General features: G+C 42.4%; 10 protein-coding genes across 10 annotated transcripts; 5 read left to right on the top strand and 5 right to left on the bottom strand.

The window, feature by feature from the left end:
• Positions 1–12: 12 nt before the first annotated feature.
• On the top strand, positions 13–2,295 carry FG386_000363 (uncharacterized protein; the record flags this gene model as incomplete). The annotated part of the gene is made up of 1 exon (XM_067339713.1): positions 13–2,295. The coding sequence occupies one exon, from the start codon at positions 13–15 to the stop codon at positions 2,293–2,295; it is 2,283 nt and encodes a 760-aa protein (XP_067196409.1).
• A 338-nt stretch (positions 2,296–2,633) lies between these two features.
• Positions 2,634–5,018, bottom strand: FG386_000364 (kinesin heavy chain; the record flags this gene model as incomplete). Its single annotated transcript, XM_067339714.1, has 1 exon — positions 2,634–5,018. One exon carries the CDS (start codon positions 5,016–5,018, stop codon positions 2,634–2,636), a length of 2,385 nt encoding a protein of 794 aa, XP_067196410.1.
• Positions 5,019–5,813: 795 nt separating this feature from the next.
• Positions 5,814–6,261, bottom strand: FG386_000365 (uncharacterized protein; the record flags this gene model as incomplete). The annotated part of the gene is made up of 2 exons (XM_067339715.1): positions 5,814–6,063; positions 6,212–6,261. 2 exons carry the CDS (start codon positions 6,259–6,261, stop codon positions 5,814–5,816), a joined length of 300 nt encoding a protein of 99 aa, XP_067196411.1.
• A 1,409-nt stretch (positions 6,262–7,670) lies between these two features.
• FG386_000366 (t24f11 protein) lies at positions 7,671–8,979 on the bottom strand (the record flags this gene model as incomplete). The annotated part of the gene is made up of 2 exons (XM_067339716.1): positions 7,671–8,363; positions 8,788–8,979. The coding sequence occupies 2 exons, from the start codon at positions 8,977–8,979 to the stop codon at positions 7,671–7,673; spliced, it is 885 nt and encodes a 294-aa protein (XP_067196412.1).
• An 842-nt stretch (positions 8,980–9,821) lies between these two features.
• Positions 9,822–12,590, top strand: FG386_000367 (uncharacterized protein; the record flags this gene model as incomplete). Its single annotated transcript, XM_067339717.1, has 1 exon — positions 9,822–12,590. One exon carries the CDS (start codon positions 9,822–9,824, stop codon positions 12,588–12,590), a length of 2,769 nt encoding a protein of 922 aa, XP_067196413.1.
• A 381-nt stretch (positions 12,591–12,971) lies between these two features.
• On the top strand, positions 12,972–15,203 carry FG386_000368 (2 SAM dependent methyltransferase; the record flags this gene model as incomplete). Its single annotated transcript, XM_067339718.1, has 1 exon — positions 12,972–15,203. The coding sequence occupies one exon, from the start codon at positions 12,972–12,974 to the stop codon at positions 15,201–15,203; it is 2,232 nt and encodes a 743-aa protein (XP_067196414.1).
• A 39-nt stretch (positions 15,204–15,242) lies between these two features.
• On the bottom strand, positions 15,243–15,902 carry FG386_000369 (uncharacterized protein; the record flags this gene model as incomplete). Its single annotated transcript, XM_067339719.1, has 1 exon — positions 15,243–15,902. The coding sequence occupies one exon, from the start codon at positions 15,900–15,902 to the stop codon at positions 15,243–15,245; it is 660 nt and encodes a 219-aa protein (XP_067196415.1).
• Positions 15,903–16,557: 655 nt separating this feature from the next.
• On the top strand, positions 16,558–18,048 carry FG386_000370 (sucrose-phosphatase-like HAD superfamily hydrolase; the record flags this gene model as incomplete). Its single annotated transcript, XM_067339720.1, has 3 exons — positions 16,558–16,574; positions 16,633–17,881; positions 17,962–18,048. The coding sequence occupies 3 exons, from the start codon at positions 16,558–16,560 to the stop codon at positions 18,046–18,048; spliced, it is 1,353 nt and encodes a 450-aa protein (XP_067196416.1).
• Positions 18,049–18,440: 392 nt separating this feature from the next.
• On the bottom strand, positions 18,441–19,409 carry FG386_000372 (uncharacterized protein; the record flags this gene model as incomplete). Its single annotated transcript, XM_067339722.1, has 1 exon — positions 18,441–19,409. One exon carries the CDS (start codon positions 19,407–19,409, stop codon positions 18,441–18,443), a length of 969 nt encoding a protein of 322 aa, XP_067196418.1.
• Positions 19,410–20,290: 881 nt separating this feature from the next.
• FG386_000373 (uncharacterized protein) lies at positions 20,291–22,477 on the top strand (the record flags this gene model as incomplete). Its single annotated transcript, XM_067339723.1, has 1 exon — positions 20,291–22,477. One exon carries the CDS (start codon positions 20,291–20,293, stop codon positions 22,475–22,477), a length of 2,187 nt encoding a protein of 728 aa, XP_067196419.1.
• Positions 22,478–22,494: the final 17 nt, after the last annotated feature.

Consider the following 22,494-nt stretch of genomic DNA (forward strand, 5'->3'; position numbering starts at 1 on the left):
AAACAGTCGGATATGAGTGGAGCGTTGGAGCCAGCCTTTTTTTCCGTAGAGAACATATTCGGGAGTTTATTTGCGAATACAATACTCGGAGGACACTTTGAGATTCAGAAACTGATATTTGAATATGCGTTTGACTTGGAGACATGTTTGAACATATCGCTAATAAACAAGGATGGTTCCGTTTTTTTTAAAAAGTTCAAAAAATTTACACTGGATAAAATAAGGTCACTTGGCACACTGGAATATCAGGACTGGATGAACTCCGATCCGAATTCATGGCTGGCTTGGTTGTTAATGGAAAATGAGGATGGGAGTCGTAAAATGATCCCTTTGGATCCGAAAATAACGATGAGAATTTTCTTTAATAGCTTTAGAAAGCTGCATCCCATAAGTTACAAGAGGAGGATACGTCAGGAAAACGTAAACGACGGCTACTCCGAGGACCCATACGTATCAGTTGAGTTGTCTGGAATTTCCCTTGGAAATTCAAATCTCGACGTTGAAAGTCATTCGGACAGTAATGTAGGTGCTTTTTCTAAAAACAAGGAGTCCTCCTTTTTAACTATTTATGAGATGTTTGGCTCAAATGAACACGTTTTTGCTTTAGACGTCGTTTATGGAAGGCCGTACGACGCAGCATGCACTGGATTTGAACGAGGTGGTGGCGAGGTAGTGGTTCATGTTCACCCGAGACACATATTTGAAGTGCTATCTCACAGAAACTTCGCAGACTGTCTGTACAAGGATATTTTTTATGGGATAAAAGAAAACTACAGACTCGGAGACTGGTCGGGCTACCTTGACAAAGAGGCATCTAGATTAATGAACAAGCAAACATTGCCGAAGGAAATCATAGATAAATACGAAAAATATACAAGCAATTTCAATTGTAAAAAAAGAAACAATTATCCATTTATAAATATGTTGTTAACTTCATTTTTCTGTCACAAAAGAGGCGTTAAAGACAAAATCGACTGTTCTTTATACAACGCCAGTGTAGATATAATGGAGAACTTGCTAAATAATTTAAGAGTTGATGAAATCGCGTTATTTAGCAGGTCAGTATCGCTCAACTCTCCCAACATTATTTTTTTTGAAAACTCATCGGTTTCTATTGAGAACAACCATTATAAGTTGTTTTTTAATTACTTAACTTCAACAAGAAGAGAGCAGTATGTAAGCCGGTTATCAGATCCACATGTAAAGAGTGCAAAGGACAAGGGATTTGAATTTGAGGAATGCTACGCCGATGGACACTATACGGATGGAGAACTATTGTTGAATTGGAGCAACATTGATGGAAAATCTCCGCTGTTTGGAAGTAGCTACAAAGATAAATACAAGCCGCCTTGGAGAACGTCAATAGACTGCGTTAAAAACGCAATGAGGGAAAAGCAGCTGAGAGCAGTTCAAAGGCGACATGAACTGCAATGCTTCCAACTTCAGCAGCCCTCTATAAGCGCTGGAAATGAAAGACTTAGGAGTGACGGTGGCTGTTTGAGAAGGATCCGCGGAGACAGTTTAGACGATTGTAACGACGGAGCTGACAGCTGGGAAGACAATCTCGAAAGAGAGGCATACGGAGCCGACGACAATGTTGGAAACAACGGAAGCTTAACCAAAGAATTTGATAGTCCAAGCTTAGTAGCTTCCGGTTTTGTTATGGGAGTTAGATGCCTTCCAGCATCTACTGCAGTTACGTCCTTAGGGTCAATAATTGGCGAAGGAACATATTTCTCCTCCATGGACAACAACGCAAGGAGCTTCTCGAATCCAAACACTGCAACGCGTAACATTCGTCAAAATAGCCAGAGATTGTCTGTGCCCCTTTCAGATATTACGGGCAGAATAAGTTCCTGTCACACACTAAGTTCAATAGCAACAAGTTGGGGCACTCCCGTTCCAATAACCAGGACAATACCGATGGACGATATACTGGGAAGACAGCAGAACGAGTTTTCGCAGAATAAAGAGGCATTAAACGACGTCTCTTCTGACAGCGAGGACAAAAATAACTTCACCATACGTTTGAGGTTGAACGAAAGCAGCGGAGATGAAGAATCCGACCACGGAGACCGTGTAATCGAGAGCAGTTCGGATCACGAAACCGAAAACGCAGATGGCGAAGCCAACAATAGGAACTCCCACCTTCTTAAAGGCACCGTGATTGACGGAATGAGTAGTCTGCAGATAAGCAACACGGACGCCTCCTTGCTCGCGAAGGAAACTCTAAAATCCTGGAAGTACGTTAATTACGACTTTGACGAAGAAGAGGACGGATACAATGAATGTTAATGTTAAACGGGAGCAAGCCGGCCAAGAGACAGGTTTGGTCGGTACTTGCCTCTCTTGCCAGCGAAAGTTCGCAGTGGCGTCAGGTTGAGTGATTATAACTGCTGTTCATTTAGACTAAACAAATGCAGTAGACTAATTTAGATATCACTAGTTAACCCTATATAATATTGATGGAACAAAAACAGCTATGCGCTCCACTCCCAAGTATGAAAACCATAATTGTCCAGGTGCAAAACAGCGAGTGATGGTGTGATTTAAATGCAATTCTCACTAATGTCTGTGAAATCGGACGAATAAAGTACTAAAATGGAACGCTGTGCCGGTAAACGACAGACTAGCTATACTTTAATTAAGGAATGTTTTCCTCCACCACCTTGGATTCCCTTAACAATGTTTGGAGGTGCTATTTTCGAGAAAATGGGTTTGAGTTTGGAGATGTTTTCAATGGTTTTCGTGAGCGAGTTGCACTGCATAAGCAGCTTGGTATATTTTGATTTTGCGTTAATGAGCGACCTCTCAAGTTGCTCAATCCTTTCTTCCTTCCTCAAAAGCCTCCTTTCGTTGAGTTGACTCTGCGACTTGAGATTGGAATTTTGCTCCACCATTTTTTGATAAAGCTTATTAAGTTGTTCCATATTTCCATCAAGTTGAGTTATTCTTTCAAGCATTTTCTTGGTTTCACTGTCGCTCAGTTCAAGGCCGTTATGGTTCCTACTGCCCCCATATTCTTTGAGTTGGAGCTCCAGGCTGGTAATCCTCCTTATGTGCTCGTCAATGGCATCCAGCAAAACTTGGCCTCCCGCACTCCCGCTCGCCTGTGCATTCCCACTGCTGCCATTAAGGTTTTGGGAGGATAGGTTGATACAGGACAGATTCTCACGCAAAAGCTGCACCTCGTTGACAAGAATTTGGTAAAGTTTATTTGATTCATTTTCCTTATCGGTTTCAAGCTTTCTGTTTTCCTTCATCGATTTAAGATTCTCAATTCTGGATTCTAAATCGCTAATATGGATGTGTGACTGCTCCAATTCGCCGGCGAGCGACTCATTCTTGAGCTTCAGGTGTTGGAAAGTTTCATCTTTGTCCTGTTGTTGGTACTTTATCTGGCTAAGCTCCTGGACCAGGTCAGTAATCTTTGAACTCAAGCTTTCTTTTTCCTCATTTAGTGATTTCATATTGTTCTCGATGTGTGAAATTTCTTGCTTAAGTTGAGATATTTCCTCGCTTTTTTCCTTAAGTTGTTTCCTGGCATCGCAGAGCTCGTCGAATTCGTCCTCACTTGACGTATCCTTGTGTGAGCCACCATTGTTGTCCCCGCTCACCTGTTCTTTGTTGCCGCTTAGTCCAAACACCAGTGAAGAATTGTTGCTGCTCTCTGCAGGCACGGGACCCAGATTGACACTATTTGACAAGCTGTCAGACAGGGAGAACTTCTTCTCGGGGAGCTCCCCTCCAAGCGACTTGACTATTTCCTCCAGTTTTTGAATGTAACTGTCCCTCTCGGCTATTTTCCTCTGGGCAGAACTGAGTAAAATTTGCAACTGCTCGACTGAAAATTGTTGGTTAACTTTTGGAGCGTTCTTAACCATCTTGGCACGAATGCCAAATCTGAGTGTTCCTATGGTCTCCGCCTCATTAACTACGCTTGGGGAGCAAGTCACTATTAAGGAGGTCAGTGAGTTGCCTCCGAGCGAATTTTGAAGTATTCTAGTTAACTTTGAATCACGGTATGGCACGTAATTTTTGGTGTTGTCCGTAAGAGCGTTGATTACATTACCCAAGCAACTTAAGGATTTATTGATGGTTTTTGCTTCATCTAAAGTTAAACCCTCGGCACCTGTCTTGCTTATTTTTTCAGAACCTGCCAAGTCAACCAAAAACAATTTGCCTACCTTAATACTCGAGTCGAAAACATTTTTCTGTTGAAGCTGTAACATAAATATTAAATGGGATCTTGACGAGTGGGAGTTCATGTTGGTGGCCGCCACTGCCCTGTGCTTGTGTCCCAGTGCCATGAGCTCAAACACCTCCTCTGGAGATGTAACGAAGTATTCGCTCAAGTCTTTGACGTAGATTCCGTGAAGTTTATCTTCATGGATTCTTAAATTATTTTTGCTGCCACTTGTGTCCAAAAGATCCCTTATCCTTTCCATATACACCTCGCAAATAGAAACCTTGAGTTGGAACTCAATGTGCTCATCAGAATTGCTTATGGTTTCAAATACGTCGTGAACCATTCTCGGTATAACCCCCATCTTCTCATTGTCCTCTACCACACCCTCCATAGTAAACGTTTTACCACTGGACGTCTGACCGTATGCAAGAACCGTGCCATTTATACCTCTAAACAGTTGGTCCACTATTGGCTTCGCTGCTGTTTTATACACGTAACTCTGATTCGTGTCCATTGGAAAGATGTGATCCAGATAAAACACCCTTTCCTTTGAATCAGTGCCGTTTCCGCCTTCTGTTCTGGAGTGGTCACCCGAATTTATCTCTATGCATTGTTCTGACTTAACGTTTACACACAACAAACCGTTTCCATGTGTCCTCTCGGCCTCGTTTGGCGGCCTCACTCTACAGTATACATGCACTCCGGAGCCTCCAGGTTGGCCGTTTCCGTTTTGCCCTAAACCTCCGATCCCTCCAATCCCATTTCCTATACCCGAAACGTTTTCCGAATTAACCGGCTTCTTGGAACTACCCTCGGCCATTATTACCATGTTCTATTGTATCACAAAGTGGCTTTCTACTTTAATTGAAAATAGACGACTTTATCACTACGTTAGCTAGTATTATATTAGTGCTGTGGGTATTTTGATTTAAACCCGAACCTTGTTTTCCCTTTTTTTTCTCCAGATTTTACTATTGCCTCGGCCTTGTCAAGTACTGTCCCCTTGATATAAACGCGTATGTTAATATTTGTGCCTGTAGCAAATGTTCCTATTTGCAGTTTGTGTGTTGCTCCCGGACCTCCCGTACTGTTCCCTAACCCTCCGCCTTTCCTTTCCTGTATTGACAGTTAGAACCCAAACCCGCCTCGCTTTCTCGCTCCTACAATCTGCCTCCCCTTGGCGTCCTCCGAACCAGCAAAAACAACCAATTTGTTCTCTTTGAACCGCCCCGTCTCCTTAGCTTCGTTTAGTCGCCAAGTCTCTTTCGTTCTTGCTTGCCAAACGCATTCACATAATTCAAATATACCTACATACACAAAAACGCAGTCAAATGTGTTTATACATGTGCATAAACCTCCCGTCCGTGCAAATGTGTAAGGAAACGACTCAGTTAAGATATCCGCACTTTTCTCTATCTTAATCTCGAAAACGCGCAACTCAAGTTCCTATCTACACCTAGCAACGCTAATGTTGTTCTGGCCTCCCTGCTCCGTCTCTGAATTCCACTCTTATATACAAACTGCTCCCTCTGCACTACCTCTACCTGCGTGTGTATCACCTCGCCGCCATCATACACACCCCAAATGCACTTCTGCGGCGGGCATTCATGCATGCTTGACGCGCCTAGAGTCCTAGTTTATCGGCAATTATAAGCAAATCCAGAGCCTCCTCTTCGCTGACGTTGAAATTAACGTTTTCCTTGTTTTTGCAAGAAATGTAATCGTCTTTGAACTCCAGGTATTCGATGACCCTCTTCATCTGCTTGGACGTGATGAAATCGAATGTTATCGCTTTACTTCTTATCTGCTCATCATTTAAGATTGGAATATGTCTCACCAATCGAATTTTAACCCGGAATTCATCTCCCTCTTGACTAAGACAGCAAAGTTTGAGTTAGTTAGTGTGCGAATTTATGCGGCTTTGATTTAGTCCGCCGCGAGAAGGCTCCTTCTTCAGAAAACCCCTCTCCGCTCCACAACCTCGAGCATTTAATTACAAAGTCCTTATTCAAAATAACCTACCTAATTAAAGTTATGTACTTAGACTCTTCTCCATATCTGTTTCCGGACATTCTCCCTCACTTTCCTTAACAGCAACAAAATGCGAGAACCGGCAATATTTGGCACTCAAATCATTTACTTATATCCCCTATAATGGCTCGCAGATAGATAATGCCACACTGCAATAGGGCAGCTGTCCTCGTTCTGCCAACGAACCAAGTTAACCCAACACGTTTCAGGCTGCGGCGTTCCTTACGACAAAACTGCCTTAGTAATAATAAAATATTCTGTTATTATACCCTTGTTTATTTTCAATGCGTTTTTCACCATTAAGCATATCTGTGGTTCATTTAACCCATTTCCGTTCACTATTTCCCAAAGTGGCGGCTGGCCTCTTCCCCAACGCCTAATTGGCATTATGCACATGTACTGCTTGAGTGCATAAAATTTCCAGACAACCGGAAAGCAGCTGTGCGAACGGAAACGGCTGCCCTCTGCTTACAGGAACTCGGATTCTGTCACCCTCACGCACCCCACGGCCTACCTGCTCCTAAAGCAAGCCTCTTCTTGGTCGCTTCATGCTATCATACACCAAACGGCGCCAGCTCCAACTGACCATCAGTACTTCGTTTGGGCGGGAAACCATAAAGTGGTACTGCTGCCTTGGTTTGTGTCACAGGGGAAAGGCAGCGAGTCAATAATATGTAAAAAGCGTTTGGAAAGAGGTGGTTGATTTTAAATAAAGGATTGCTTTTGCTGTATTCTGGAGTAGGACCTGTCGAAGCGTCGGCTTACGCAAACTCATTGGCGCTTAACTGGGTTAACAATGTTTGAGACTGACGCAAGTGGATTCGTGAATGAACTGGCTTCTATTCTCCAAAGTGACAGGAACGGGAGGTCAACGAGGATTACAATTAAGAAGCGTAAGTTTTGTTTTTACGCGTGTACAATGCGACGTGATTGTACGCACGTGACGCGATTAGCGGAGGAATGACTGACATTACTCTTTAGACTCGCCTCAAGTTAGCGGCTGCAGAAGAAAGAAGAGAGAGCAGGAAAGTGAGTTGCTCGGTGGGAAAGAAGGATATGAGTGTCACAACTTGGTTAGGGTGTCTGACGGCAAGAAAAGGAAAGCTAGGGTTGTACTAAAAAACGAGAGGGATTCAGTTGCATTTGCCGGGGAACTAAGTAAATTACTCAGTAAGGTGGAGTCATATGGCAAATTGCAAAAAAAGCAAAAAAGCATTGATTTATAGGTCACCTGTTGGTGGCTTCCGGATTCAGATGGGAAGCGATAATGTCCTCGAAGTGATCCCTTGAATTTTCTATGTTGTATAGGACAGATGCGAGAGTAATGTCTGTTAGTCGATTTGTTTAATTGCGAGTTCGAGTTAGAAATTCGTTTTTTGGTTAACATTGGGTATAGTGGAGCGGAACGGAGTGGAGTTGATCCGCTTGAATCAAAATCAAGAAACTTGACTCAAAACTTACCTTTGTCGTTGACAACAGCCAATATATACGAATTTTGAGTGAATCTTTTGATTATGCAAGAAAACTCCGAGGTTTCGAGCTTGATTCCAACAAAGTTCGTTTGTGATTTCGCACAGGTTAACTTAAATTGTTTGCAAATGTTTGACACCCGCTCAAATCTCGACTTGTGACGAATGGAGTCGAGCAAATTTGAGCTTTCCGAGTGAGAAATAACCAAAAATGTGGATCTTTCAAACAAGACGAGTTCAATCGCATTGCATGTCTCGGCCAGTATCTTTAGATTCTTCTCGAGCAAACCAACATTTGGAATCAATGCGTAAACGATCTCGCTCCAGGCAGCGAAAAGTGTTTCATCCCATATTGTAGTCGGGAACACTCTATAGCTCATACTCCCCGCTATCTTCCCTATCTCCCTTTTGTAGTATTCAATCGCTAATTCTTTTTCGTTTGCAGACAATATGTCCATTTTGTGTATTAGACAGAACAAATGTGACTGCGGCGACAACGACCTTAGGTTGTCAACTGTGTTTCTGAAGTACACAAAATCTTGCTCCAAATCCTTCATTATTTGCTTGGAGGACGTATTCGTCATTTTCCTAACCTCCATCACATATATGAGCACCTGAGTGCTTCTGAATATGTGCTCTCTTTGGCTCTCAAAGTAATTCTCCATGAAAATGTCCTTAATCAAAAGTTAAATACACTCAGTTAAACATGTCTTACTGATCTGGGACTCGTCCATTTTCCTGTCCCCAACCCAACCGGAACGTGCCAGACAAAACTATCGGACTGCGTTTCCGCATTGTCGCGTCGCTCTTAAGTCACATGTGCGAGGGAAGTGCTAAAAACGCCCTACTCGACCGAACCTTGCGTCGCCACGGCACTCCCACGCCCGCACCGGCGCAGCTCATAAACAGAGCTTGCCATTTTGTTCCCGCCACTCCCCACATTGCATGCGCTCATTTAGCTCGAGAAAGTGTGCGAGTTGTAGACTCGCTCGCAACAGGCACTGCAAAACCGGTTCATGAATGTAGCGAACACAACGTGCTCCTCCAGAATCGACATAGGCAGTCCCCCAAATCAATATAGACCCGGTATTCACTTACCTGACCCCCGCAGTCCCACAAACTAAGCACCATGTTTCCAAAAAACCTCAAATGAGAATGCTCAATGTTATTAGTGGCAGTAAGTCTAGTAGTGTCCTTCGGCAAGTAGTTGGCAAATATAATACTCCTCATCGACGTTTTTCCTGCGCCTGCTCTCCCCATTAAAAGAACCTTCTTCCTGTCGGAGGTCATATTTCACATTTTCCCCGAACCTCGTGGCCCCTGTCTTCACGTCCAGCGAAATCGGGCTCGTTAAGTTACACAGGATATTGCCTGCGTATCCGGTCCTCCTCCCTTCAGTCCAGGTATATCAATGTGTATATGCGCCTCCAGCCTCAAGGCGAGTCCGACTAAAATCCAAGGAAAAACGTATCTAACAATGTCAACACTAATATCCAAATTGGTATATTAAAATACCACTAGTGTATAAGCAGCAAGCATGTTGGCGCCCAACCCATTTGTTCATACAAGAGCGTAACAATAGGTCAAAAGATCCAAATATTGTTAATATGAGTTTTGCCAAGTAGAAGGGCTAATCCAGTTTCTCGGCGACGGAAGATCAAATTTCGGTGATTTCCTTGGGTCTAATACTGCTTTAGACCCGAGAGGTAACAAGGAGGACAAAGGAGGGAGTAGGCCGCACTACGCGTATATGTGGTGATGACAGGTTGCTATTATGCAGTAGGCCCGAAAGTATTTTGTTTGAGCATCGGCAAGCCTGGTTAACTGGAGTTCGAGTTTACTTGTACTCTTCTTACCTTCTGAGGAATAGCGAGGCGAGGCAGGACAAAAAGAACACAAAGTGATATTTTGCCGTTCCGCTTAAAGCCGGTGGCGACTGACTGCTACTGCGTTCTCTTTGTGGCTTAAGCACTCTTGCGACAAACATTGCCTCCGTTGGATGGTTGAGTTCAAGCCCATAAGGGAAGGGTTTCAGCAGTGGACAAATAGAAGGAATACAGAGGTTGTTCGCAGGAGCAATTCACATACTTTGGTGCGACAGTAAGCTGAGAGCGTAGAATAACCACTTTGGTATGATGGAGAAAGCGAGTATATACAATGAGGTACTAGAATTCAACTTTTGTTCGTGTTCGGAGAAAGAGTACGGCGAACTGGTTCACTCAGTGATAGACGGCATAGGATCCAGTGAAATTGACATTGATCGAATGTTTGAGGTGTTCAAGAAGAAGCTACTAATTCAGGATAATGGCAAAGTGGGAGTTCCTGTAGGTTCAAGAGAGGAAATCCAGAGAGGAGTCGAGGCGACCAAGGACATAGTTGTCTCAGACAGCGTTTACTTCGACAGCAGATTGTCTTTGAAGAAAGAACTGAAGAAGATAATTCAGAGCACTGCAGTTAACTCAAGAATAACGGGCGAGAGAGAGCTGTCCATACTGGAATATGTGTTTTCTCACAGCAATTTGAGATACGCCTCCCAGAATGGGCACGAATTTTACGTCGTTAGACATCCAAATCCAGATTACAACGGCTGCAGAACAATAGCAGTCGGAGAAAGGTCGTTCTTTGGCGATGTTCTGAGAGACAACGCCTTAAGCAGCTCGCTCTCGCCTAAACTAACCCCTTTAAGCTACGTTTCGTGTGTTAACAAAATAAAAAGCAAGTGGGAAACTTCTGGAAAACTCATAGTGAATTTGATGCACTCGGTAACAAGCATGGTCCCAAGAAGCATAAAGCAGTACATAGCGGTGTTTCAGGACATATATCCGGTATCCCAAAGGAACTCTGTCGATTCGTACTTTTTATATTTAAGAATACTTGAACATGGAATAAAACTTGTTCCTGCAAGCACCAACATACTCGTTAGGTTTTTGATGGACAAACTTTTGTCTCTGGAGTCCGAGGTTAACACTGAGAACCCCAATTTGTACACGAATGAGAGATACGAAAAATGGAGACAGGAGGAACTTCACAATTTTGCCTTAAGAGTTAGAAAAGGAGAGTTCAGAGATATCATTTCCGCAAAAAACTACATTCAAGACGACAATCTGCTGAGAAAGGAGTTCTCGGACAAGTTCACTGAGGAAGACATAGATAGGAATGTGCAAATAATAGATGTACTTATGGCAGAGTTTTTTGAGTTTGTAAATGAGGTATGCGAAAACGGTCTCAAGTACAAGGATTACTTTGAGAACCCGATTTGCGAACAATCCGGCAATAAAACTAGTAAAAATGCGTCCCAAAAGCTGCTCGGCAACCCAAAGGCTAGCAGAGGCGGAATGGTATCTGGTGGCGTCTTGTCCAGCAGCGATCTTGAATCCTCTGCTATTGAAGACTCAGCTACCTCCCCATCTCTCATTGGTTCGGAATGTGGAAAGAAGGAGGAGCAGTTGTACAAACAGTGCGTTGATCTCGCAAGCACCATTTTGGAGGTTTACGAGACAAAAATACTGTCTCTGCAGAAGTGCAGTTTTATAAACTACATACCAATATACCTAATCAACAACAACTTAAACTGGTGCGAGAACTACTTTCAGATCAACTTTAGAAAACTATTTAACCCCTTGGAGACCCTTATGATCAGAAAGATGTCCGTTGACTACATAATATCCTTTATACTGAACTACAAAATATCGTCAAACTTTAAGTTCTACACGCCTTGTGTAAGGTACCTGATGCAGTTCCTGCACGAGTTCATCGCTCACTGGAACATGGAAAACTCGAGCACTGACGGCACTAGCAGCAAGAAGAAGGTTCTCATTTCTAAATATAATTCAAACAGCCTTAAGAATTTGTTTGAGCTTTACTGCCATGTGGTTAATTCTCTTTGTTGGTTATTTTCAGTGATATCAATAAGTTGCATTTCCCATTTGGACCAAGTCAGAGACAGTGGCACAGACAAAAGTGGCATGGATATCCTGTTTGTATTTGACTCCATATTCAACCCCAACAGAGGCTTTATTTCCTTCGTCCTTTTTGGGTCCCTAAGTCCGCTGGAAAGCATTGATTCCAGGACACCAGTGTTGTTCTCTAAGTCGTCAGTTTTGCTGTTTAGCAAAATTGTCCAAATTCAAAAAGACAAAAACCACCCTTTTCGCGATCACCCTTGCATCGAGACCATTAGAAAGGCAAGGACCCATCAGTGCGTCGCTTCCGTCAAGTTAGTTAGAAGCTTATTCGAAAAGAACCAGGATCTCGCCTCCCAACTTGACTACGCCCCAAGCAAGCTTCTGGGTAAAATCCTGCTTAGACACTCGGAGGCCCACATCAACGCCCTTTTCTCCCCCGAGAATAATACAGCTTCTCTGAGCTTCATCCAAAAAGTTGTGTCCAGCGTTGTTGACGTGGAAATTAACGCCCTTATAGACGATGTTTCTCAAATCCGAGACGAAATGTTTGCGCAAGGCAAAGCAAACAGCAGTTCTGGATCGGAACTAAATAGCAACATCCAGAGCGAGCCGGAAACAAAGGCTACTTCTGTGGAAAACATTACCGGGATTGTAAACGCCTACGGTGAAATGAAGTCGTCCATTCTCCCGCAACAGTCACTCTGGGAGTCGGTCTGGGGCACTGTTCCTGTTTCCCAAGAGGAGCTAGAGAGTGACCTCTACATCACTAAGAACAAAAGACTCAGAGTAGACTGTGGAATGGACGAAAGCGCCTCTCACGTCGGTACTCGCAATAATACTCGAAAATCCTATGGAAGCTTTTCCAACAGCGACCCGAGTGGAAAAAAACCATCTCTTCTAGATACCATTCTCTCTTCAGAGGCCTACAAACGCAGCAAAGTTAGCATGGCTCCTCGTAGGCGCAGACAACTCACTCCCAGGAGAACTTTGAGTTAAATTTCCCTTTTTGACATAGTCTAAAATCGACTTTGTTGCATGCATTTTGTCGAGCGGCAAAGTCATGCAGTATCCACTTGCAATGTCATGCGCACATTATTTCTGGAAAAGGCAAATGTACCCACACTTCTGACTTCAGCTTAGTTTTAGAGTGCAACCGAAATAGCTGAAGCCCAGTCCCGGGACCTTGAGTCGCGATTAGCGACTCCAGTTGTCGCCGAGCCGCCCTCCGCGTCCGTCCTGCTGCCCACCAGGCCTGTCCAGATGGTCTCCGGTTGATTTCCCAGTGCCCAGCAAAGCGGTGCCGCAGGCGGGTTCTCGGCGATGACAATTCTAGACTTGGTGACCCAAGAGAAGGTAAAGGAAGGCGAGAGGGAGAAGATGGAATTGCTTCCGAACACTGTGGAGGACTTCTCCAGCAGCGTGTACTGGGGCGACTTCTTTAGAAGATGTGGCGGGCGCGGAGACCGTTCCTTTGAGTGGTACGGCGAGTTTTGCGACTTGGAGGACTTGTTGGTTAATTCAATAGCAAAAAGTGGGGATGTTGAGGAAAAGAGGTCTGAAAGCAAGAGAATAGCGCACATAGGATGCGGCAGCTCGAGATTGGGAGCAGAACTGTACGACAGGGGGTTCAGGAACATTGTCAATATTGATTTTTCCAAAGAGGTTATAGAGGAAATGTCAAAGGAGAACCAAGGGAGGAGCGGAATGAGGTGGTTATGCATGGATGTGGAGAAGGAGTTCGCGGATTACGTTAGCGATGAGGGCAATTTCGGGCAGTTTGACGTCATTTTGGACAAGGGATTTTTGGACGCCTTTTTGTCTTCAAGCACAAGCGACTCTAAGTCCATGACCAAGTCAAGAGAGTATGTGAAACAGTCCCTTAACCTTTTGAAGACCGGTGGGAAGTATGTGCTAATAACACTGGGACAGGAATACGTTTCAAAGGCATTATCGCTCAATCTCTACGATACGGGGTGCGAAATCGTTGTTGAGCCATTAGTCAAAATAAAAGGTACCAAATACCTGCCTTATTATATAGAAATAACAAAGAAGAAGCAAAGTAACGAATTTGGGTCCGACAAGAAGCCCAGTTTTGTGTTGAGAGGAGCTGAAATATTTAGCAGTGCCGACGACAACATAAGCAAGAGAGAACTTTCAATATGGAATCTATCAAAAAGACTAAAGGAGTTGTCAGTAATGTACTGGGACAACAAATACATAGGCCTGTTTTCTCCTGGGGAAATAAGGGAGTACCAACTAAATTCAAACGAGTCCAAGAGTTTTTTCATTACTGTTTACGACAGCATTAACTCGAATAAAAACGACAAACCAACGGTTGGTCTTTTGGTTCCTTTTGGTCAGGAACAAGACTGGCTATACTCTTCCAGAAAAGGGATGGAGGAAATTTCAAGACAGGCCTGTTGTAAGAGACTAATAGTAATATCACGGCTAAACGAGCAGACGGAAGAAGAGCAAACCCAAACTATCGACGAAAAGCGCCTCGTAGACGAAATTTCTGGCTTCATCTCCCCTCTTGCTCTCAAGGACTCCAAGAGGTTTCCGATTTTAACGGTGGGTGAGGACAACGGTAAGACAGGACGAAAACGGCCAAATAACGCCGTTAAAAGATGCGTATATAGTTGCGACTCCAAGTACTCCAAAAAAATAATGGTTTTCGACTTTAAGGAGTCCGAACTCAAGATTAGACGACAAATGATATTCAAGTCAAGTCCGAGACTGATTCAGTCGGAAGTAACTTTAGAAAGAGACAGCAAAAACAGTAACACAAACAAGGGCAACTTTGTGTTTAAGTACAATAAGGATCTTTCGAATTACTATATCGGTGTGATCTTGCTTTCCAGTCTATTGGTAAACAAGGACCGAAGCCCCAGTGGAGAGGCCATGAAAACGCTTATTCTTGGTCTTGGAGGCGGCGTTCTCGCCAGTGCTCTCTGTAATCTCCACAAAAACAGGATCAAGGTCACGGTTGTTGAAATTGATGAAAGCGTAAGAGACGTGGCTGTTAATTACTTTGGTGTCGATGAGGCCAAGATGGACATTGTGATTAGAGACGCCTTTGAGTACGTGGATTTCGTTTCAAATGCAAGCAAAGACAAATACGATTTTATTGTCGTTGACATTAATTCTAGCAATATAAATGACTCACTAATGTGTCCAGGAGACGAGTTCATTAAATTCGAGTTTATTAATAAACTAATTAAAATGGCAAGTGCCTTCGGTTTTATCGTTTTTAACGTCTCTTGCAGGGACACAGAGAGAAGACATCAGGTTTTCGTTGAATTGGAAACCGTGCTCAAAGCGGTTAAAGAGACCCAGATTGCTGAAGATAATTATGATCACAAGACGGACAAAGTTGATTCCGCAAAAAAAAGCACCGATAACTGTCCTTTTGATTACGACTTGAAAACAATAGAAACTGGACAAGACGAAATAAATGAACTGTGGGTTATCAAAAGAAAAACAAGCAAGAAATGCAAAAACGAAATCAATGAGTTTGTTTCAGAAAACAGCGAATTGTTTTCAAAAAACGAATGTAACAAGGAGGGCACTGATAAGTCTACCTGGATTAAAAGACTAGCGAATATATAATGTAACGTTGCAGTCAAGGTCATCATTAAGGTATAAAGATCAACTTTTTCTTGCCGAAAAATAAATTTGAATGTGGTACAGCCTTCTTTCTTTGTCCCAATATGTTTGCGTTTTTTGTCTGTTTATTTCCATATTAGGTACTCTTATTCCAACCGTGTTGTACGGCTCCGCTCCCACGAACAAATATTGATATCTAGGATCGGGCTTCTCAACCTTCTGCTCCCAGCAAGACATTATCCTGTATCCAGGAATGCACGAGTCCGAAACCTCGCTGAAGTTAAATTTGCAATAAACGCAGTATGCCCCACCTGCACCAGATTCTCTGTGTCTTGTGACCTTGTACTTTGGCTGTCCTATTTTTAAAACGCTCTCTCTTTTTTCGTCCCTTTCCCCGTCAAACCTTTCGGACTTCTGTATTATTTGCGGAGCTTTGTCTTTCGATGCTCTGTAAGCCAGATTGGTCTGATGCTTCCTCCCCTGGGTGTGAGATAAGTAAGACCCTTCATTTGTATGTATGGTCGAACAAAGCCTGCACTCAACCTGTCCCAGGTGGTTTCTCATATAATAAGGGTCCTTCGACAAGTCTATGCTCTCCAATGCCAATCTCCTGAGTCGCTCTCTTCTTTCTATCGCGACATCTTGGGAACTGGCCAAGGCTCCGCTTCCCGTTTTGTGTCCCTCTCTGTGCTGAAAGTCCATCTTGTCCCACAGTCTGCTTCCTCAAATCCCTGCGCGATCCTGGACTAAAAGAAGTCTTCTACCTGTACCACCTGCCTCAATTATTCCCTCTGCTTTGTCTCACCCCGTATGCGCTTTTATTTTCCTGTTTTCTCAAGATTCCGGTACCTTTTATAACCAAGGCGCCAGCATGTTTAACGGTATTGCGAGAATTTGTATTATTTTTAATGTAGAGAGCATGAAATTTAGAACAAAATCCCTGCAATGAAAACGGACGAAACCAAACGCCTCAAAGCACAGGGTTCCCTCTGAAAGTGAATACTGAGAGAACTGTCTACTCGAGGCCAGCTCGCCTCGCAGAGAGGCTCCAAGCAAGATTCCTCGCGTACACGTGTCCGTGTGACACAAAACTCGGTGCATTAATGCACTCAGCCCTCCATTCCGGAGTCTTCTGAGCGGAAAAGCAAAGTACCTGGCCCTGACCCCCTGACATTCGCTGACACCCGCGAGTGTGCGTCCGTTGAAAATGGTCCAAGTGAGGCTTTTCTACAGATCAGGATGGAGAAGTCCGTATTTATACTACCGTGATGAAGAGCACAACTTAGACGGTGGAGGCTCGGGATGGTTGTTTAGAGGGCTCTCGCCGGTTTCAGGAGCGAGAGGATGGCACTCAACGATGCTTAGCACTAGAATGTAAGTTAAAACGCCTGAACTAGAGCAAGAGCGACTGTTTTACTTTTGGACTTTGTAGGAAAAGTCTGGAATTTGTGATATGTGATGAAAGCAAGACAAAATGGGATAACCCTCCAGTTGATTTTAACAATCCGAATGCAGATAGGAACTATAGAATACCCCTGGACAGCAATGTAGAACACAGATATTGTCTGCTTAATGGAAGAGTAACGTTTATACCTAAAATGTCCCCAATAGTGCTAGTAACAGACTTGGACGGAACACTATTGGGCAACGAATATTACTTGGGTAAATTCAACGATATTTGGACAAGGCAACACATGTTTAATGGCTCAAAATTGATATACTCGACTGGAAGAAATTTAAAAGACTTCCTGCTTGTCTCTAAACAGTGCGATTTGCTCAAACCCGACTTTGCGATTTGCGGAGTCGGGACGGAGATATACGAGTTTCCAGGAGAACCCTTGGAAATGAGCACTTATCGCGACTATTTGAGATATGTACTCAAGTGCGAAAAAGAGAGCGAGGCCTCACTGTCCGCGGTTCAAAAGCACTACGATATGGGAGAAGAGGTTAACTTCGACGATGAGAAGTGTCCTAGAAAGCCGGACACGCCAGAGGAGCAAGAAAACTCACTCTTTCCAGAGTGGTGTCCGAGCAGGTTGTTCGCCCGGCCGGTGGAAAGGTGGTTTGGGAGGATAAAAGAAAGCTTCGATAGAGAAGAAGTGGAAAGGGAAACAAAGGAGATATTGAATAAAAATAACTTAAACCACTACGTAAATGGAAATAACTTTCACGACCCATTCCGTCTATCAATGTCCATCTACACAAGAGATGCAAACGAGGCATTTGATTTAGTAATACAAGCGAACAAAAAGAACTATAAATATGCCATTAGTGGGCAAGGAGAGTGGAAATACCTCGACATTCTTCCAGAAATCGGTGGAAAAAGATCTTCAATAATGTTCGTCTTCGACGAAATCTTAAAAAAGGAAATTCCACTGAGCAGATTTCTAGTATGTGGGGACTCTGGTAACGATGCCCATATGTTTTCTATAAACGAGTCAAAAAACTGCTGTGTTGTGAATGCGCAGCAAGACCTCAAAGACTTCCTCTTGAGTAACAAGAAAACGTTCAAGTCGGTTTTGAGGCAAAGTGAGGAGCTCGGAGTTGTTTTCCTTTCAGACAACTCCAGCGAAAATAGCGGCGGTTTGAACCTGAACACTCAGCCTTCGTCTTGTGAAAACGAACAGAGTGAACTACTTAAGAAAATAATGAATGCCCAAAACCTGGGTCCTCCTGACGAGGTAAGTTTGTTTCACACCAATTACTTCCGCCTTTACCTTGTTATTTGTACCTAATGACATCATTTATCTTTCCCATTCAGGTTTTCATGTCAACATTTCCAAATGCAGGTGGTATTGTTCAAGCCTTAATGCACTATTGTTTTGTCTCTAATAGCCATTTACCTTAAAAATAACTAGTAGAGAAACTAATTGCTAAATACTCATAAATAAGTAGTAGTATTAATAGGGGAACACTCGGAAGAACTTCTTTTCCTCCATTATTACCATTCGTCAAATGATTTCGTATTAATTACCAAACCGGGACGGGACTGTGGATTTGGAACACAATACGTGCCAGTTCGCTTCTCTTCACCCTCGATTCGTCCCAAAGTGTCCAGTCACCATAAATTTAGATGGTTTGTCCCTGAATATTGCATCTTTATCCCCGTCTTGAGCTCGTCTCCACGAACTTGGCTTTTATCCGTCTCGGCCTATCTGCAATCACAAAGACGTTGAACTAAGATTGAGCCTGCGAACATCGCCTCCGTGACCGTTCCCAGAATAACATTGCTGTCGCAATTCAGTAAAAAATCCTGTCGACACATTTTTCCGTGCAAACAGGAATTTGGGACTCATATTTAATAGCCTTATACCTGCGCTCCTCGCCCCCGAAATCCAAAACAACATGTCTTTTTAAAACTCCAGTTTCCCCGATGTATCTGGAAGAGATGTCATCTGAGACGCTTGTGTTTTTAATAACGTCTCCATCTGTATAGTCTAAAGTGATGCCGTTGTAGATGGAAGGAGGCTTGTCCTTGCTATAACCACAACAACCTTGAGGAGCAGCGGCACCTTCCCTCGCAAGTATATCTAATATATCAGCAGCAGTGCCACTTCGCGATGTTAATTTACCAGTTTGATTATAATTACCAGAGTTGCTGTTATCGACTAGACCGTCTGCAGCTCTTGAATCCTCGGTACACCCATCGTCAATGTCTAAACGGAAGTTAGACTCCCGGCTTATTATATCCTTCTCAAACACCTTCTCTATATCGGCGTTTAAGTCAGTATCGTCTATCAGATCGCTATCGCACTCTGATAAAAAACTCCCCTCGCTTGTGGACTCACAATCATCGTAATCCCAGTAATGTGCTGCTCCAGCTGGAACACTTTGGGAGTTCCCAGTTGCGTTTGAACTGTATGCGGAGTCAAAAGAAGTCGAATTCGCTTGTGGAGCCGTAACTAGTATATAATTCGAAACACTGTTGTTTTGTTGGGTTATAGAATTGCCTATACGATTGTTGTTAAATCCGGTGTTGCTATTTTGTGACTCATCATAAGGAAACACAAAAAGACTTTCACTACTTCCTGGAGATATTGGAGGAAGTTCATCCACTATCCTTATATCACAAACATCCAAAACCGTAGAAACGGAAAAATCTGCAAAGGCTGAAGTGTCGTGCTTCTCAGAGCCGAGAGATTCGTTTATCAGAAAGATGGATTGCCTTATCTCATCAATTACCTGACCGATAACTACTTCAGACGCCATTTCGCCTTGAATATTATATTACTTATCACCAAATTAAATATGTACTTTAAATCCTTTACTTAACTAGCCTCACTTATTGAACTCTCTATAGGAGTTCAAATTAGCTGACTAACTTTAAAATATGTTATTTTATTTATCTTTAGTCTTTTGTTCATATAACGTGTATCAAGTAAACTCGTACACTATTTTTTAATTGGCACTTGTTTTATGTTGTATTAGCTCCATCTTTTTCCTGCGGGCCTTGAACTTAATTTTATATATAAATATACCCTCAACTACTTAAAAGAATATTAAGTTTAAATAAATTAATAACCCCTCAAATACGGGAATACATAGATTTAACAACGACTTTTCAACTTGAAATTTTTTTCACCTTACTCGAATATTCATAGCTCAGCTCTTACCTAGACTCTCTAAGCAGAAGCCACTTTTTACGCAATTATCGGCTTCAAGGGCCGACATTTGCACGAACGCGACCAAAACGTGCAAACACAGTAAAACAACAACAATAGTTCCCTTAGGCACGCCGACCTATTCTTCTTTGCTATTTTGTCTGCCTCGGTGCGTACTTTACTCTTTGTTTCATTCAACTCTTTAAAGCGCCACAAGATCGCTTACCTCAAGTGTAACTGCGTTTTCCTCTCTAACTGCCTGAAAACAAACCAAAAATCGACTTCTGAGTGCCAACTTAGAACATGTAGCTTCTTTTTTCACCCAAAACAGTTGATACTTTCTAATTTTTACTTGCATATACCGTTTTTACGGTTAATCACGTTTTGGCGCCAAACCTAGATAATAGAAGTGCTGTGAACATATAAATAAGCATGCAAATGTAATGTGGGTACATGCAAAGAAACATGGGATTTCACAATGCATGCAAAATGCTTGGGAATAAGATGTTGGAAGAGAATTTGGATTTGTTCATTGAGAACAAGGAGTTGAATGCCGAGATATGCAGGAAGGAGATTGAAAATGTTCAACTACTCGGCAAAATAAGTGACCATGAGGAAAACAAAAAGGGTCTTGAGAAATTTATACTAAAAATAAAGGAGGATGAGATTGACATGTGCTTGGATAGCATCTACACCAAAAAAAGACTTGAGTGTTCAGAAAGAGCTGTTAAAAACCTGGAAAAGTACATTGAATATCTCAAAGACGTAATAAAGAAATGCATAATTTTCAGCGATAACGTGAATAAACTGATAAACAGAGATAAAAACGCAAGCGTTTGCAAGTTTGAAAATGTTGAATTAAACGCAGACTCGGAGGAAATGTTTAGGGAAACTCTGAAAAGCCACTTTAAGATGAACGATTTATTATATGAAGACATTAAAGAGGAGCTAAAATACAGGAACAAGTACAAGCAACAGAAGAGAGAAAACATTTATTTGAAGAACGAAATTGAGCGTTTGACCGAAACAAGGACTTTAGATGTTATTGAGGACAAAGTCCCTTTATATATGGACATAAAAGCGAGAAAAAGCAAACTAAGTGTGTCTGGGAGAAGCAAACTGGAAATAATAAATTTGGACTGCCTGGTTAAAAACAATGAGGAAATTCAAGGCGTGTGTGGTTATTGCAACAACGGGCAAGCCTCCTCTCCTGTAAATGACGATTCAGAAAAAGATTATTTATTGTACTCGGTGAAGCAACTCAGAAAAGAGAACTACGCTTTGAAGCAAAAAATATTTGAGCATGAATTTAACGATTCAGTGGCTGATGAGGTGAGGAATTTGGGTCTAAAATTAGAGGAAAAGCAAAAAGAGATTGAAGATTTGGAAAAGGAGTATTCTCTTTGGGTTTTAAACCTCCAGGAGGAGAACTCTGAATTAAGAATAATAATTAGCAACCAGGAGAAAGAAGAGGAGGAGTTTATTAAAAATATGAATAACCAGAGCGAGAGGACCAAACAGGAATATACTAAATTGAACGAAGATTTAATTAAGGAATATGAAATAAAGCTTAGCGAAAAAACAGCAGAATTAAATAGAATAAAAAACGAAAATATGTTTGGCCATACAAAAAACACTGAATTAGAGTCTATCAAAAGAAATTTGAGTTACTCTGAAGAAAATTTAAAAAAGTTTTCTGAAGAAAACCTTATTTTGAGTGAAAAACTAAAAAAACTAATGCAGGACTATGAAAGGTGCAAGAAGGAACTCTACGTTAGTGAAAAAGAGGTTAAAAGCGCAAACGAGGTCATTTCAAACCTAAAAGAGACGCAAGCTCACTTAAACGATAAGCTTAATCACGAAAAGTCGCTCCATGATAAGTTTGAGCAGGAGACCCTTTCACTGAAAAAAGAGCTGGACAACTTTTTGAGTGACGTGTACAAAGGAAGTACACAAAAGAAGAATAGAGGCAAAATTATAGGAGAAGGAATTGAAAGCGAGCATTTAGGTTCGATTGAAACCATAATTACGCATTGCAAGGAATTGGAGAACAAGGTTGAAGAGCTGACTACTCAACTAGAAAACACTAGATATGAAAGTGAAATTAAAGCTGGATTCACAGGTGCTAAGTATCAAAAACAGAATGGCGACCCCCATGGAAGTCATGAAGGCAACAATGCCGAGATAGAAACGCTATTCGATCAAGTTCAGGGCCTCAAAAAGGAAAGGGAACAACTTAAGAAGGATATAAGACAGAGGGATTGGGCAAAAGTAGAGGTAGAAATGCTGCAAAAAAAGACACTAGAGGAGGTGGAGCAGCTTAAGAGAGATAATGCTCGTTTAATGCTTGAAAACTTAAGGCTGAAAGACCTAACTGAAAACAGAAATCCAAGTCAAAGCAATGAAAACACCCAGATAAACAGTTCAAGATCCTCCTTAAACAAATTTGCTCAAGGAGAACACACTAAGGAGGGGAGGGCTGAATTTGGGAAATGCAAATATAATTCTGGAGTTGAAAATGCAACGGCTGTTACTGAAAATGATGGCGGTAAAATTTGTAACCTGCCGAGAAGCAGTATTCAGACAATACTAAACCTCAAACCACCCAAGAGGCAGAGCCTGCTACTTTTTGGACAAAAACAAAACAGAGATAGTGCCGGCCAACCCACAAATTAAAGCCCACCTCACTCCGA

The sequence above is a fragment of the Cryptosporidium ryanae genome (genome assembly GCF_009792415.1).
Source record: "Cryptosporidium ryanae isolate 45019 chromosome Unknown contig_13, whole genome shotgun sequence".
Lineage (NCBI taxonomy): Eukaryota > Apicomplexa > Conoidasida > Eucoccidiorida > Cryptosporidiidae > Cryptosporidium > Cryptosporidium ryanae.